Raw genomic sequence first — 15812 nt, forward strand, 5'->3', positions numbered from 1 at the left:
CAAGTTTTGTGGATAGAGAGAGTTACATTGTACTTGTGTCGGTTGAGGTAGCAGTTAAGTAGTTCACTTCTTTTAATTAGAATTGTAGAAGAACAGATCATTGCCTAGCAACTGAAGTATATATTTTAACAAGTACCTAAGAGTAAATGTTTCGGTAAATATGCAAGTGAAAGAAGCAATTATAGATAGACCTCTGCTGGGTGGGCGTCCAATATCATCTTCCTAGATATTGAAGGGTAGGCAAAGTGGATAAATTGTTTTTGAAGGTCTGAACTGTGAAAAATTGTTTGAAATTAGTATCCGAATGTTCGATATCATATTTGAAGTGAAAAATAGGAAATGTCTCGTTAACTCTTGGTTCGTAAGCAAGTAATTTCAAAGTTACAGCACAACTTCATACTAGACCTCTGCTAATTCACCAGGATGTGGCAAGTGATTTGCCACATGATAATTTATATTCAAAACCCAGATATAAGTGCATAATCCCTTAAAAGTGCAGTTTGCTCTTCTTTTATCTATGTTGATTTATTTTATGGTCGTACATTCTTGGAAGTTGGAGACTAATATGGTTTCCAATGGCTACATATTCCAGTCCTTTTTTGTGAAATTTCGCTGTACCAGATCTAATATGGTGTTCATTCAACACTACAATATTAAAGTATTGAAAATATTTTTATGAGGTTCGTATTATCTATTTCTCAAGACTTCTTAATAGTTGGATACAATAAAAGCTCGTGTTTATTTGTCCCCTATACATCAAAAACTAGTTGCGTTATTTAGATATTCCTATTCAGAACAAGTATGAAGGCCTTCTCCATAAATATGTTTTACTATTTTAGAGCCTATTTGAAAATATTTCCCAAAAATGATATAAAATTTTAGCATCATTTTGGGTTGTATACTACAATTAAAGATTGCTGATATCTGATAACTGTGGCTGTTTGTAATTCCCACTTACTAATAAATGAAGAGACAAAATAGTTCAACTAGAAAGAGGAAAGGCCAAATTTCCTATTAGTAAAAAAGGAACTCAACTTATGTTCTGTCAAGGCTTTGAATCCTCCCTAGCAAAAAAATTACAAACAATGGGTAAAAACAGCACTTAGCTCGAAATTAATTGTTGCATTGCACGGCCTATGCTGTGTATATATACACTTCGTATGCATATATGTGTATGAGAAGAAGCAGCAACACTATCTCAATTACTTGGAACGTAGTCCAGGAATATTTTTCAATCCCATTTTCCCAAGAACAAGCTTTGGAATTGCTGGAGGGTTGTCAAGCCCCATGGTCCGACTAAACTCGTTTGCAAGTTCAACAAGTCTGTACTTGTCCTTACCGATAGACCTGTTGGAATTATAGTAACCAAGCCATGCCTGGTATGCAGATTCTTTGGTTTTCATTTCTATATGGGCTAACGCACGTTCCACCTACACAAGCATTTATGTCGCTATTACCAAAGAATGTTACTTAGAAAACCAACAGAGAAAACCAAGGAATTAAACAACTTCAAGAACAGAATATACTCCACATTCAGCTTTGAGCTTCAGATTATGCCAAGCTACAAAAGAAACATTGCTCACGCAAAGTTAATACCAACCTTTTTCTTGGCCTCTGGATCAAGCAGAGGTACAGGTGCCTTTGATACGGGCAAATCTTTAATTGTAGACAAGAAGAATTCCTCCCATGGAGCCAACAACAAAATGCCTTGTCCTTCTTTTCCTTTCCGTCCGGTTCTACCTAGACGATGGATGTACTGCTGTCTATCAGCTGGCACTCCAATCTACAAAAGAAAGGAGTCGACATAAGCCCACAGACACATGATATCCATTAGCAAGCAGATGAGAAGACATATTATCTGTCTAGATGAACTGCTATAAATACTCTAGTAACAAAACCCAACTTTAGAACAAATGCATGACTTAAACTTTTGCATGATAGAATGCAAGATTGATTTCTTCACAGGGGAGAGAGTTTAGACAAAACTTACATACAAAAAAACATATCAACCTTGGCTTGGTATAGATATTTAAACACTAGACAGCACCAAGGACAATTGATATTGTCCAGATGACATCACATATAACCCAAATTGACACATACCTGTACAACTAAGGTAACATCTGGATAATCCACTCCACGAGCAGAAACATCTGAGGAAACTAGAATAAGACCTGTTGACTGGCGAAATTCATCTGAAACCCTTGTTCTATAGCTTTGTGGCTTACGAGAATGAATCTCCCGGACGTTTAAGTTAAGTTCACCAAGAAGTTCAGCAACGAGTTTTGTTACCATTGCAGTTGTGCAAAATACAAGAACCTGCACTCGGGAACCAGAATCAAAGTGTTGGTGACTTCTGCAAGTGATTGTTATTTGAACTTCCAGTTCAAAAATACCATAAATGATATATGACAAGTAAGCTATGGGAGACTTAGAGCCTGTTTGGGTCGGCTTATTTTATATGCTTTTAAGCACTTTTGTTGTGTTTGGTGAAGATGAAAAAAGTGCTTGTAAGAACATGTTTTTAAGTCAAAGAACAAAAATAAGCCATAAGTTGGGATCTCTAATTTATGTCTTATGCTTACAAGCCATAAGTTTTGAGCCCATCCAAGCAGGATCTTACTGTTCCTAGCAATTTAAAGAGCCAGATTGATAACATGAACCAGAAGAGCAGCACAATAAATGTGACTTTCCAAGAGTGTCACACTTTCCAGGCCTACTTTTCCTTGTCCCCCCTCAAGAAACCCAGAAAAGAAAATGCCTAGAATATCAAAATTTACAAGTAAAATACCTTATAGTTAACATCATCAGCAATGTGCTCTTTTAGTAGAGCATAAAGAAGGGAAAAGTGTGATTCTAGAGGAGAAACCAGATGCATCTGCTGAACCTGAAGAATTCACAAAGTATTAGAAAACAAGTCAGATCCAACAAAGGTATCAATCCTAGGAACTCCAATAAATAACCAAGACCTACTTGTGCATGTGTCTCTTCACTGCCTTCCTCAACAGTATTGATAAATTCGTGGTCTCTTTTCAAAGCAATATGACAAATTTGACGGACCTGCAAAGTCGGAGGTAAATTCATTTCCTTCTCTTTATACTACTTACTCCAGGAGAATAATTAAGAAAATACCTCCGGTGGAACTGTTGCAGAAAAGAGAAGTGTTTGGCGCTGTTTTGGAATAGCAGAGATGATTCTCTCAATTTCTTTACGGAATCCCATATCCAACAAATGATCGGCTTCATCAAGGACCAACACTTTAACACCCATCAACCGAGTAGCAAATCCTGCTGTATTCTCTACATGATCTCTGAGTCTCCCAGGTGTCGCCACAAGTATCTGAGTCGCTTATTGGAAAACGTTAGTAATTATTTCCTTTTTGATAAGTGGCATTAGTAGTTATTTTTGGAAGTGAAAAGTCAATCAGTATCAATTATTTAAAGACAATATAGAGCAACATAAAAAAAGTAGTTTTTTTAAAAAAAGAATAGGTAACCAAAAAAAAAGTAGTTTTTTAAAGCATAGAAGCAAGAAAAACGTTCAAGTCTGTCATTAATTGATCATTAGTTAAACTGGCTTGCAGCTACACCCATTCTCGCTTGAAAGGAGAGTGGTAATCATGAATAACCAAATAAAAATATTTATTCTCAATGATAGGATGCACTGAGATGGTTAAAAAATTGGCCTTTTAACAGGCCATCTGTATCTTCACTAATACTTGCCTGACACATTCTCCATAAAAAATTAATAAACAAGCCTTGCTCAGTCTGACAGATGCATAGAAAAGATGAATTAAGACTAAGCTAAGAAGGTCAGCAACTATTGATCTAACAAAGGTGCTTTGCGAGGTCAATGGAATCAAAGAAGAGAAGCACTTCTAATATTCATCATGTAGGGCCTAATTTTCCCTTATAATAACCCCATGCCTGCAATGTTAAATCAAATACACAAGCATATCATTATTGTTGTAGTAGATATATGGTGGTTGTACTACATTATTGTATCCAACAGTTAAACAGAATAAAACCTCCTTTTTCGATTCGTCAAAAACTTAAGCTCGCCAAACATTTTACTAATGTTTCAGAGGTTTCATCTAAATGAATTTCTTCTTCTCAGCTAGCTGTTGCTTCATTTATCACAAGAATCATGTATATATTATTCATAAAGCAGGAACTTTATAATGAAATAAAGTAATAACTACTACATCTGGCATGACTTCTGTGCCCTTCTCAAAGAAATACTATATTTTATTTTTAAAATGGAGTCTCAAAGAAATAATTACCTGACATGGATTTGCTTGCATCCTTTTCTGCTCAAGTGCAAGCCTTGTTCCGCCTATAACAACTTGAACCCCAATTGAAGGGTGATATTTTAACAAGGTGTTGGCCTCGGCAGCTGCTTGAGTTGCAAGCTCCCGGGTAGGGCATATCACAAGCACCAGAATTGGTGGCCTCTTTTGATCACGGGTGTTGGGGGGTGATTTTACAACAACTTCAATTGAAGGAAGCTGAAATATAAGTACTAGAATGGTTTAGGCCAACGTGATATCAGAGATGCCAGTCATTTTCTCGGATAAATTTTAAAATGACCATGAAAAATCTATATCAATATTTGGAGAATCTTTAACATGACTAATTTAACTGAGTTGATATTTAATTAATTAAAAAGGATTAGGTTAACAGAATCCATTTCAAAGCCATAACTCAATCACAAAATAGGTGTTGAAGCTCTGCTTTCTGGTTTCTTAATAGGAAAGAAATTAAAAAGTAAAAGGCAGCTGTGGACAAATGAGACAAGTTGACTATCAGAAAATCTAATAATCACTGAATGTTGTGTAACTGCAGTATACCTAAGATCTAAAGTTAAAAAATATCAAAAAGGCAAAACCCATGACCCAAGATGGATACGAACTTTGTCCTCAATTATTATGTGTACTAAAATGTTTTAGCTTCCCTCTAGTTTTTCCATTTCTTGTTATATATAATGCTTTTTCCTTAAGTGTGAAGCGAAGTACGAAAACAGCATATACTTGTACCAAAGAACAATAATTACCCAGCATATTGAGAAACACGTCATATAAAAGCAGAGAAATGTTGGGACTCAAAATTAGCAGACTATCACCACCTTTTTGTGCAACAAAAGAAATTTCATGTTTAAATATAATTTAACTTGTTAAAATTGGTTAAACAATTTTTAATAGTGAAATCACACCTGCTTACAACTTGGTTGTTTCATGGCATACAACTAACTTTATTAATTTCTACGGAACTAAAAAAATGAAAAACTTTAACTAAAAACTTCAAGGGAAACGGAACACCAAAAAATAACAAACTAAACCAGTAAGATTTTTTTTTTGTTTTAAGGGGACAAAACTATGGGGTTCAAACCCTTGTCTTTACATAGAGCAATTCTATTTTCTGAAGAACTTCAGCAAATAGTGGCTTTCACTTCTATTCACGTTCAACAAACCAAAAGAATGCATGTATTGGTAACATTACAACTTGAAGATACTCATCCTTCAATTCAAATAATGGTGTTGACATCAGTCCTGTTCCAAGAAATCTGGGATATAGGGGTGTTCAATTATACAAGTCACTATGAAAGTTATAAACTAGCAAGAAAATGGAATACCAATTAACAGGTGACATAAACGAGTATAAAATCCATTTGTTATATCAGTGATTGCGTGTGACGATTTTTTTCTTATTCATACATGAAAAGATACTCTCTGATGGAAAAGACGTAGTGTTTTACCAAAAATGCTACAGTTTTCCCAGTGCCAGTCTTTGCCTTGGCCAGAACGTCCTTGCCTACCAAATACAATGGATTACAACAGGCACTGTCATCAATAACACATACAATAAATGAATAAGACAAAAAAAATAAAAATCCTAGCAACAAAGAAGGCTGGGATAGCACTCTAATACATAGTATATTTCTGCATGTAGTTTCCAGACTGCTTGAAGTAACACAACTGGACATATTATTTACAAAGCCATCAACCTCTATTACTAACTGATGAATGACATCTCAACTCACTATGCTTCTAGCTTCTGCAAAATATAAAAACTCACCTTTTAGAATAATGGGAAGGGTTGCCTCCTGCACTACAGTCATCGTTTTGTATCCAGCATCTTTAACTCCTTTCAGAGACAAGGGAGAGAGAGGAAACTGATCAAACCTGCAGGGAAATGGAAACAAATATTATCTAATATAATAAAGATAAATTGACAAAAGAATTTAATTTACCTTCAGGTTACTTAAGAGCATGAACAACAATATTTCACTACAACTGCCTTGATAATTAGAAGTTCAACAGAAATTCCATCTAACTGGAAAATTTACCACATTTTTGGGCAAAATCCCTCTGATTGTGTAGAGTCAAGCAAAAAAGCCACTTTCAACTAATTGATGAAGCATGATTCATACGCTCAACCCCTTCATTAAGTTAGCCTATACATTAATTAAGCATATACAGTGTCTCTCTTCTTCCCATAGTACTTGATGATAGCTAATCCACTAAATCTTCCTGGGTTATCTTCTTTCTATGTTCATTTAACATATTCGCTAATAGCAACCTGCAACTATCACATATCTAAATCCTAACTCAGCGATTTAGAAATACAAATAACAACAATCCAAATCCACGTTGCTTTCTGGCAAAAGATTCACAAACCTCTGGATCATATGTGTGAATGCTATAATTTGTTCATTATTCTAGCATCATGCTTGTAAGAGCACGAGACAGCTATTCAAAAAAGATCCTAACTAGCATGCTGTGTGATACATAGCGAGACATGAGTTTATACATTACCTGGTTTCGGTGAGGTGGGAATCACTTTTTCCATGTGAGCTCGGGCTTGATGCCCTTGGACTGTCCTCCTCCAATGAGGCCATCTTTTCATCCTCGACCTCATTGTCTTCATCAGATTCTTCACTTTCTTCCTCGCTGTCAATCAAATCTCGGAACCCCTTATAACCATTCTCCTCTTCCTCTTCGTCATCCTCATTATCGGTATCATCTTCATCCAACAGCATGGAACTACCTCGACCCATACCTGCCCCTTCTTTCCTCCCTAACCTACCATTACCACCTTGTGCTGCCATATCTCTACCATATCCACTACCAATCCTGCTTTTACCCCTATTGTCACTCGAACTTGCCATTTCACTTCCAAACCTCCCTCCCTTCCTTGGAAGCGACTCTGTCCGATCCTGGCCTCCACTTCTTCTACCTTCACTTTCTCTCCCATTATCACTTCCAAACCTTCCTCCCTTCGAAAATGACTCCATACGATCTCGGCCTCCACTTCTTCTACCCTCACTTCCACTCCTTACATCACTTCCAAATCTTCCTCCCCTTGAGGAGGACTCCTTTCGATCTCGACCACCATCACCTCTTCCACCCTCATATCTACTCCCCCTGTCATTTCCAAACCTCCCTTCGTTTCTTGAATTCGACTGCATTCCACCTCGTCCCGCACCTCTTCCACCCGAATATTCACTTCCAAACCTTCCCCCATTCCTCGAATTCGACTGCATTGGGCCACCACCCCTCCTACCAGGTCCACTAAAATCATCATCTCTCCTTCTCTTTTCACCTCTATCTTCTCCACCATTACGCCTATTACTAAATCTACCCCTACCCCTTTCCCTGTCGCCCTCATTATCATCACTCTCACTATACACCTGAGTTTTCGTGAACGAAGAATCAGACCTCAACCCACTCACCCAATCACTGAGTTCAGCTTCATCTTCAATCAAGCTCTTCGAAACTCGCACGTCAGCACCCGACCCGGGTCTTGGTCTCCCTGAACGGCTCGAGAACCTACGAAGCTCTTGTTCTTGAGCTGCTAAAATTGGAAACGCAATTGACCTATACTTTAGCTTGTGTGGAAACATTCTAGAAAAAGCTGGTATTGTTTTAGGCTTCAAAGTTGAATTGCATTTCATGGTGGGAAAATGGGTAAGTGGGAATGTTGGATTGAAGAAACGAAGCTGTGGTAATAACTTGAGCGGCATGGAAAATGGAGAAAAATATCAAGGGGGGGAGAAATTACGGCTTTTTTAAAAGAAGAAGAGGAATTGAGGATAGGGTTTTTTAGGGTTTAAGCCCTATTTGCCCTCTTTCTGAGGGTTTAAGGGTAAAACGTTTGATTTTGTGGGAGGGAGATATTTGTATGTCAGACTACGACGACGTCCAGTAACTGTATATGAAAAACAAGACAAATTTCCGTCACAAGTACTTGGCATTTGGTGTTAATGTTCGATTTGGTCCTCTTTTAGGCTTGAATTCGGATTTACTTTGTTAGAATTATGATTTTCAATAGCTTTTGAACACGATTTTATAAATCGCTATCTTAAATACAAATGCAATTACGAAAAAATCAAAAACAAACTAGACGACTACATATCCAGGATTAACATTTCACAATTAAGAAATATTACTTGTTTAGGTTAGATATTCGGCAACTCATCAAATATCTAATGGATGATCTGATTTTTGAAAGAAAAAGAATTAAAATGAATAAAAGGATGTCTGAGACATTCAAATTTCAATTGTGAAGAAATAGCAAGTAACATATTGGAGTTTTACAAGGTAAAAATAACAATGAACTACAACTGATAAATATTAGCTGAATAAAACTGCATGCAGAGTTTGACATCATATACATTTTTACTTTTCTCCAGCTCGAACTTGAAGTCAAGGTGTCTAGCTGTTTATCTTGTGTTTTTGTACAGTGTATCAATGTTGTTCTGCAATTTCAATGTTAGTTATGTGTCAGCAATAAACAAGAGAGTGGCTTCCAACTTGAAACAAAACTTCTCTTAGAAAGCACTCGACCTTTCGCTATAAGGGCATTCTAACTTGGGAGAAGCAGAGTAGCAAACCTGGTAGTATTTGAGAAACTGGGCTCTCTTTTTCTTGTGAGTCGGGGTTATAAGTTCACGCTCCATGTCAAATGGTACAGGGTCAAGGTGCACAGCTTTGATAAATTCAAAGCCTTTCAACTGTAAACGGAATCACACATTCAATAATTCAAAACCAATGAAACAGTCATTCTGTGTAGAACTCTGCTGTATATATGTAGATACAGGACAAGGAATGACCTTTTTTTCCTTAGCAATATTGGTTAGTTCTGATAGGATATATGCTTTTGCCTTTGGGTTCTCACATATAGTATCGAAATCCCCAGTCATTCCATTCTCATTGGCCCAGGAACGAAGAGCTTCCATATTGGGATTCACGACAGCAACAAGAAATGACTCATAGCTACTACCATAGATCCATATCTGTTTCAAATGGACAGAAAAAGTCGTTCAGATAAAATGCAGTGCTGCAACTATATGTAGAGTGGACTTGATCATTTAATATTGAAGTATAAAAGAAACATAACTTAAGAGGGGTGAGCGTAATATTCAAGACATCTGTAAAAATAAAAGAAACATACTGAATCAACACTAGAGGCAAGAGAATAAATGCCCTCCAGATTCTCAACGGCAACATATTCTCCTTGGGAGAGCTTGAAGATGTTTTTCTTGCGGTCAACAATTTTCATGCTCCCATCCGGCTGCCATTCACCGACATCACCTGTTGCAAGTTTATACAGTAAGCAAATGGCAAGGTATCCAAAAACCAAGACTTTGGGTTGAGAACACAGATATATGTCAAGTCAGACCTGTGTGGAACCATCCATCAACCAACACCTCCTTGGTGAGGTCTTCACGCTTATAGTATCCTGAGAATAAACACTTTCCTCTTATGCATATCTCTCCACGAGGGGTATCTCCAAGGGCATCATACCCCATTTCAGGAACAGACTCTAGGCACACATCTATAATTGGTAAAGGAGGACCAACAGTGCCAACCATTGCCAGTTCATCTGGTCTTGCAACAAATGAGCCTGCACAGGTCTCCGTTAAACCTACAGCACATACCACGAAGTTAGAGTTGGTTCACAACTAGTGCCTAGTGAATTATTACTTGAATAATTAGGAAAATCCTTTGCAAGAAGAAGATGTTTGATAAGTAATAATAAGTACCATATCCTTGAAGAACATTAGCGCATGTTACAACTCGTAAATAGGTTTCAACAGTGGAAGAGAGAGGTGCTGCTCCCGATAGAATGAGACGCAAGTTTCCTCCTAAACCCTCCTTCACCTAAATCAGTAATCGTCTCATAAGGTATTAGCAAGTCACTTGGAAAAACTGTTGTTTGTGATACCAAAAAGATGGAGAAACAAAGATGAAAAAAAGAAGCTGTTAAGAAAGCGACCTTGTTGAAAATTATTTTATCAAAAATAGGAGCTGCCTCTGAGTGCCTATACCCTTTACTCATGTTACCCAATTTGCTGCAAGAAATATATTGTGCGTTAGAAGCAGATCCAAGAATCGAGCACATGAGTTCCAAGCTCAGAAGTATATCACAACTCATTTGATTTATTGAGTTCAAACTCTACTATTTGTACTTCTTTAATGGATTTTTTAACATACCTACAGAGTCTGAGCCAAATCAATTGTGTCAAAATGAACCATACATCCTGAACTACATCCACTGCTGTTATCCTTGATCATTAAACTAATGAAATAGCTCTTAGTAATATTTCCAATGTAGCATGACATATCCATTGAACAGTCCTAATTTGCATATGTCGTAACTCATATGAGAGGTGTATTTATGCACATTAACAATTTTACACAGCAAAGAGTCTCCACTGTTTACATACATATAAGCTTTTACTCTTTCTGTGAATACCTACGCACTCATATGAGTTATACAGGTATATATGCTACAATCGAAAAAGCTTTTTATCATGGCAAAGATCCTAATCATGACGACGTCCTAACAGCCCAAAGACCTCCATGAGTATCAGATGGCTAAGTAACCACATGCGCAGACATGGACTCAAAAAGTGACAGCAAACTGAAAAAGCCATCAACAAAAAAAGGCTTCTACCATTTAAGTATCATTCTGTTTGTTCCATATTAAGGAAATAGTGCAGATGGAATTAGTAGATTTCAACGATTGACTTTATTTTCCCTTGCAAACAAGATCAAATGGGCACTTACTAGTTATAAGTAAAATTAAATAGTTTGTGTTTAAGGAAACCCGCACATGAAATCTTCTCCACCAAACCTGAAAGTGGAAATGGTTAACCGTTTAAGAATCTTAGTTGAATTGTGCAAAACAATGCAAGAACCTCGCACTAGGAATATTCATTATAAGATGATAGCATATTTGCAATAGAAAAAAAGAGGAGACTTTCATGAAGCAATTAAAAGGGCACGGTTCTATGGCAGTTGAAGAAAACGTTTCTGTTAAAAACATGTATCCATGGATCTCAATACTCATTGTTTTCTGTATTTTTATCTCAGAACTATCTTTAGTAGAATGAAGAACATTAAGCCCATGTAAAACACGATGCAGCTCTGTTAGCTTCTGGCTTTCACCTGAATAAATCTTATCCAGCACACGCGGAACTGAACAAAATACAGTTGGCTTTAGCTCTTTGATGTCATCAATCAATTGTCTAACATCCTGAAGATTCCATCAATAAAGCATCATTATTTTCAAGTACATGGAACCAAAAAGTAATCCACCATGTTTCTTTACTTACCTTATGCCAAAAACCAACTGAGGCACCTTTAGAAATGAATAATTCTTCAATGACTCGATCAAATATGTGTGCTAAAGGAAGGTATGATAAATATACATCCTTATCAGTGAACTGCATATCACAGAGGGATTAGTAAATGGAACACGCCTAAATGAAATATATATGAAAAGGTTGAATAACAAAAATCCATCTGAAACATAACAGTAAACTCAGGATATAAATATCTATGGAACTTCTACATTCATAGATCATAACTGACACCCTGAAGAAATTCTTACTTAAGACCTTCATAACTTTTTACTGTCCTGGAAGACAGAACAAGGGCAATCAATTTTACCTCTTCACCTACGGTCTCCATATGGTGGTTTACTCCAGATATAAGAGACAGAATGCTCTCATTGGAAATCATGACACCCTTTGGGTCACCAGTTGTTCCACTTGTATACATGATTGTACATATATCTGTCTTTTTTTTAGCTGGAAGATCAAATTTTTCTTGCATTCCCTGTAAATTAGTACTGAATATCAATCTAAACTACAGAAAATGGAAGAGGAAAATAAGTTGCATAAATTAGTTTTCCAAGGTTAGTTCCAATAATAGTATATATGGAACATTCTATTAGCTGACAACTGATATATATGCAAAGGTTTAATAACCCAAAGAGGAATAGGAGTTAATTATATATATATGAAGATATGTCATGAGATAAAACTATGGATTGCGAGAATGCATTGGATAGAATTTGTCTTCAGATATAATATAAGAAGATGAGCCAGTTCCCAAAAAATGGTCAAACTGAATTGGATTCAGGCCTATGTTGAAACTGATCTAGGGTTAATATCTCGAGCATTTTTCTGCCCTTTCTATGTGGTACAGGCATGACACTGCAGCTATAATTTCATACAAATGACAAACCCCATTGAGACATGCTGCTTTCACAACGATGGTCATAGTTCGAATGTGAATTAGAATAAAAAGGACAGAAACACTGTTGAAATTGGTTTTAGTAAACTTCTCTTGTGTGACTTAGTTACTACTTAGTCACCGAAAGTTATTATGAATGATAAGAGCAAGGGAATAAAAAATCCAATAAGAATCCATTAAGTGAAGAATGTTTCTCGCGATTGTCGAAAAAAAGAGGAAGACATGACTTTAACAGTAAATCCAAGTAACCTACCAACAACAGGAACTCATCCCAAGAATATAACTTCAGATCAAAATTTCCAGCCATGTCTTTCTGTTCCTGTGTAACCTTACCAAAGCTTATGAGACCTACATAAAGGAGCGACAAACTTAGCACCTTCAAATGGATCATTTCTCTAATAGTAAGAAGTTAAAACAGTAGTTACTTACTTTTCAGGAACTTTCCAGCATTAGGAAAAGCTTTCAGCACCTAAAACGTAAATAGTCAGTTGCTGGTGGAATGAACTTTGGGCAGATGAAGAAAAAGATTGGAGACAAGTAGACTAATGAAATGGATCAAATTTCAAGTAAAGTTTCAAGATGTAGTGTGATCATTCTTACCTCAAAAATTTTAGTTTCCTCTGCAAAAGCAACAGAAACTTCTGCATGGCAAATGATATACTCTACTGCACCAGCGCCTGAAGCCATAATAATGCTCCAATAATGAGTTGGAACATTTATATATTGGAAAAGCAAATGCATATATTAATTACGCTCTAGCTATTATAATGCTCTTCTTGCATTTCACTCAAAATACTTTTTTATGTGTAGTTTAGACTGATCCGAATAAATCAAATCTGACAAAAATGTCGTGAAGCATTGGTAACATACTTTTCTTGTAGCTGTGATGCTATGTCCTAAAAACATTAACATTCTGGAGAGGTGACACGCTTACCTAGAGTGTCATATAAGGGGACGCAATAAAGACCAAGAGCATTGCAGGCCTGCACAAAAAGAAAACGCCATTTTGCTTGCTTTACTTATTGGACACCATATACTAAGCTGATGTACAATATGAAAAAAAAAAAACAAATATTCTTAAGATCATAAAGAATGTTTCTGAGATTAGTTGAGACAACGCCGTTATCCAATTTATATTCTTAAAAGATTTATGGTCTAATGAAATTAAAGTATATTAGGAGTTATATACCTGCATGCTTATTACCCAGTTCGAGCAATTGGCCCCGTATATACCACATTTTCCACCCTGTATATAAGCAATCAGATAAAACCTCATTACATAACAGAATTCAATCCACGGTTCTGACAAAACTGCATCTATTTCTCTAACACTTTGAAGGAATGTTCCGTACGCTTGTTAAAACATATGAAACGTAAACTAGATTACTAAAGCATCAAGAGAAAAATCTGCTTGATTTTACAGTATGAAAGTCTTACTTGCTTAACACCGCAGACACGCATAGAAGCTCCAACTTTTAACACGAGATCATACACCTCCCTATAAGTTAACCAAATGTATTTACCTGCCTACAAATTAAATTAGACACAAAAGTCAAAAAAACCTGAGCTTAAGAAAACGGAAATGTGCTCAAAGAAATTGTACTAAATATGTATATACCTGACCATGAGACATTTCCCGCTCACCTAACATTCGGTTATGTGGAAATTTTCTGACAGGCTCACTGCACATCAACATAACAATAAAAAATGTGTATTGAGGTAAGTGGAAATAGTAATGGAGAAAGATATACTCTGGTAGAGTTGATTGATACAAATACAAGTTAAAATCAATTTTTTATTGAAAAAAATATAAAATTAAGAATAAAAAGAATGACTTTTTGAGATAATGAAATAAAAAGCTAACTCATTTTGTTTGGTGAAAAAATGAAAAAGAGGAAACACAAAGAGAAGGAGGCAATTTCATGAAAATAGGAGAAACTGAGAAAAAATCATGACGTTACGGCTTTTCATTATTGGCAGCTCATATACATTTTGGGAGCTTCCAGGATCATATTGACGCTAAAATTTTTTTTTTTTTTTTCAAGTTAGTTCATCTTTTCGATTTATTTATTTGAAAAATATTTTTAATAAAAAAATTGTGTCTGACTAATTTTTACAAAGTACTTTTGATGCACTTTTAATATTAAAATAATTTTATAGAGATAAATTATTTTAAATTTTATTTTTATTTTTATCAAATTAAAATGTTTTCAAATTTTGATCAATATTACATAAAAAAATTATTGATATAATATTAACATAATTATTCAAATATAATAAAGAAAAACAAAATAAAATAAATTTAAAAATCATTTCATAAATTAAACACCTCAAAATAAATTAAGGAATATATGGTAAACAGGTATATCTTGAAATTAAATAAATAATTTTGGACTTCTACTTTTATTTTTTTTAAGATGCCGAAATTTTTAGATTATTTTCGATACCAGTAACTAAATATTTTTTGGGTGCATGGTGTGGTGGTGTAAATGGACTGACCAGAAAATATCCCAACAACTTTGAAGGGATTGAGATAAAGGCCTAAAACCATCTTTGGCTAACACATTACGATAAACAGGGCCTCTTGACGGCCTTCCATTTGATCTCACTTCTTTAGCTTTTTCAACTTCAAATACATATAGCTTCTTTTGATCCTCCATTTTTTTTTTAATCTCCACAAGCTTATGAATAATTAAAACTTTGCTTCATTTTTATTTATATAAAAGAGTTAGTACTAACAATTTAATTGTTATAAGAAATAGAGCACGTAAGCTTCCATTTATTGGTGGCCAGTTAATGGGATGTAGTTGGTTTCATCAACTAACCTTCAACAAGCTTTTTTGACTTTCTGTTTTTTGTTATGTAATTAATGGACTTATCACAAGACATGGGGAAAAAAAGAAAACAAAAGAATATTATAACGTCTCTCTATTGTTCATAAATTGATCAAGTAAAGTTAACAGAAAATATTCTACTTGATAAATAATGTGTGCTCTTCGTTTCAAATTATCTGTCATGATTATTTATTTTTTTATATTTTTTTATAAGATAATCATTTTGAGGAGCTTTTTTAATCATTATTTATGTGCTAATTGAAATATGATCTCTCTACATTGAATATTAATTTTCTAAAATTTGCAAACTAATTATATCAAAAAAAATTAATTTGAGCAGAAAGGAGTAACTAAGGTAGGTTCTATTCTGATGAACGCTGCTGCCAATAATTTCAATTGGTCGCCACACGGTCACACCAACCTTGATTTTTTAT

The 15812-nt window shown here is 35.3% G+C and overlaps 2 protein-coding genes across 2 annotated transcripts; both read right to left on the minus strand.

Annotated features, from left to right (window-relative positions):
* Positions 1-981: 981 nt before the first annotated feature.
* Positions 982-8245, minus strand: LOC101245996 (DEAD-box ATP-dependent RNA helicase 31-like). The gene is made up of 10 exons (XM_010328687.4): positions 6815-8245; positions 6075-6181; positions 5755-5810; positions 4283-4507; positions 3133-3339; positions 2974-3060; positions 2792-2887; positions 2104-2319; positions 1601-1783; positions 982-1430 (listed from the first exon to the last, which is right to left on the minus strand). Exons 1-10 carry the CDS (start codon positions 8020-8022, stop codon positions 1203-1205), a joined length of 2613 nt encoding a protein of 870 aa, XP_010326989.1. The 5' UTR covers positions 8023-8245; the 3' UTR covers positions 982-1202.
* A 273-nt stretch (positions 8246-8518) lies between these two features.
* LOC101246288 (long chain acyl-CoA synthetase 4-like) lies at positions 8519-15300 on the minus strand. The gene is made up of 19 exons (XM_010328692.4): positions 15044-15300; positions 14163-14226; positions 13982-14071; positions 13734-13790; positions 13479-13527; positions 13145-13221; positions 12974-13013; positions 12798-12892; positions 11957-12124; positions 11620-11730; positions 11453-11540; positions 11072-11138; positions 10278-10353; positions 10045-10162; positions 9681-9926; positions 9453-9592; positions 9112-9294; positions 8893-9012; positions 8519-8757 (listed from the first exon to the last, which is right to left on the minus strand). The coding sequence occupies exons 1-19, from the start codon at positions 15202-15204 to the stop codon at positions 8722-8724; spliced, it is 1986 nt and encodes a 661-aa protein (XP_010326994.2). The 5' UTR covers positions 15205-15300; the 3' UTR covers positions 8519-8721.
* Between the last annotated feature and the right edge of the window lie 512 nt (positions 15301-15812).

Source organism: Solanum lycopersicum, chromosome 1 (assembly GCF_036512215.1).
Source record: "Solanum lycopersicum chromosome 1, SLM_r2.1".
NCBI classification, from domain to species: domain Eukaryota; kingdom Viridiplantae; phylum Streptophyta; class Magnoliopsida; order Solanales; family Solanaceae; genus Solanum; species Solanum lycopersicum.

Coding starts and splice junctions, on each gene's coding strand:
- LOC101245996 (XM_010328687.4), bottom strand. CDS start 8,022: ATGCCGCTCAAGTTATTACCACAGCTTCGTTTCTTCAATCCAACATTC. Junction 3,340..4,282: donor TGCAAGCAAATCCATGTCAG/GTAATTATTTCT, acceptor TAAGCGACTCAG/ATACTTGTGGCGACACCTGG. Junction 1,431..1,600: donor ATCCAGAGGCCAAGAAAAAG/GTTGGTATTAAC, acceptor ATGCTTGTGTAG/GTGGAACGTGCGTTAGCCCA.
- LOC101246288 (XM_010328692.4), bottom strand. CDS start 15,204: ATGGAGGATCAAAAGAAGCTATATGTATTTGAAGTTGAAAAAGCTAAA. Junction 14,227..15,043: donor AGTTGTTGGGATATTTTCTG/GTCAGTCCATTT, acceptor GTTGATGTGCAG/TGAGCCTGTCAGAAAATTTC. Junction 10,163..10,277: donor ATAAAATAATTTTCAACAAG/GTCGCTTTCTTA, acceptor TTACTGATTTAG/GTGAAGGAGGGTTTAGGAGG.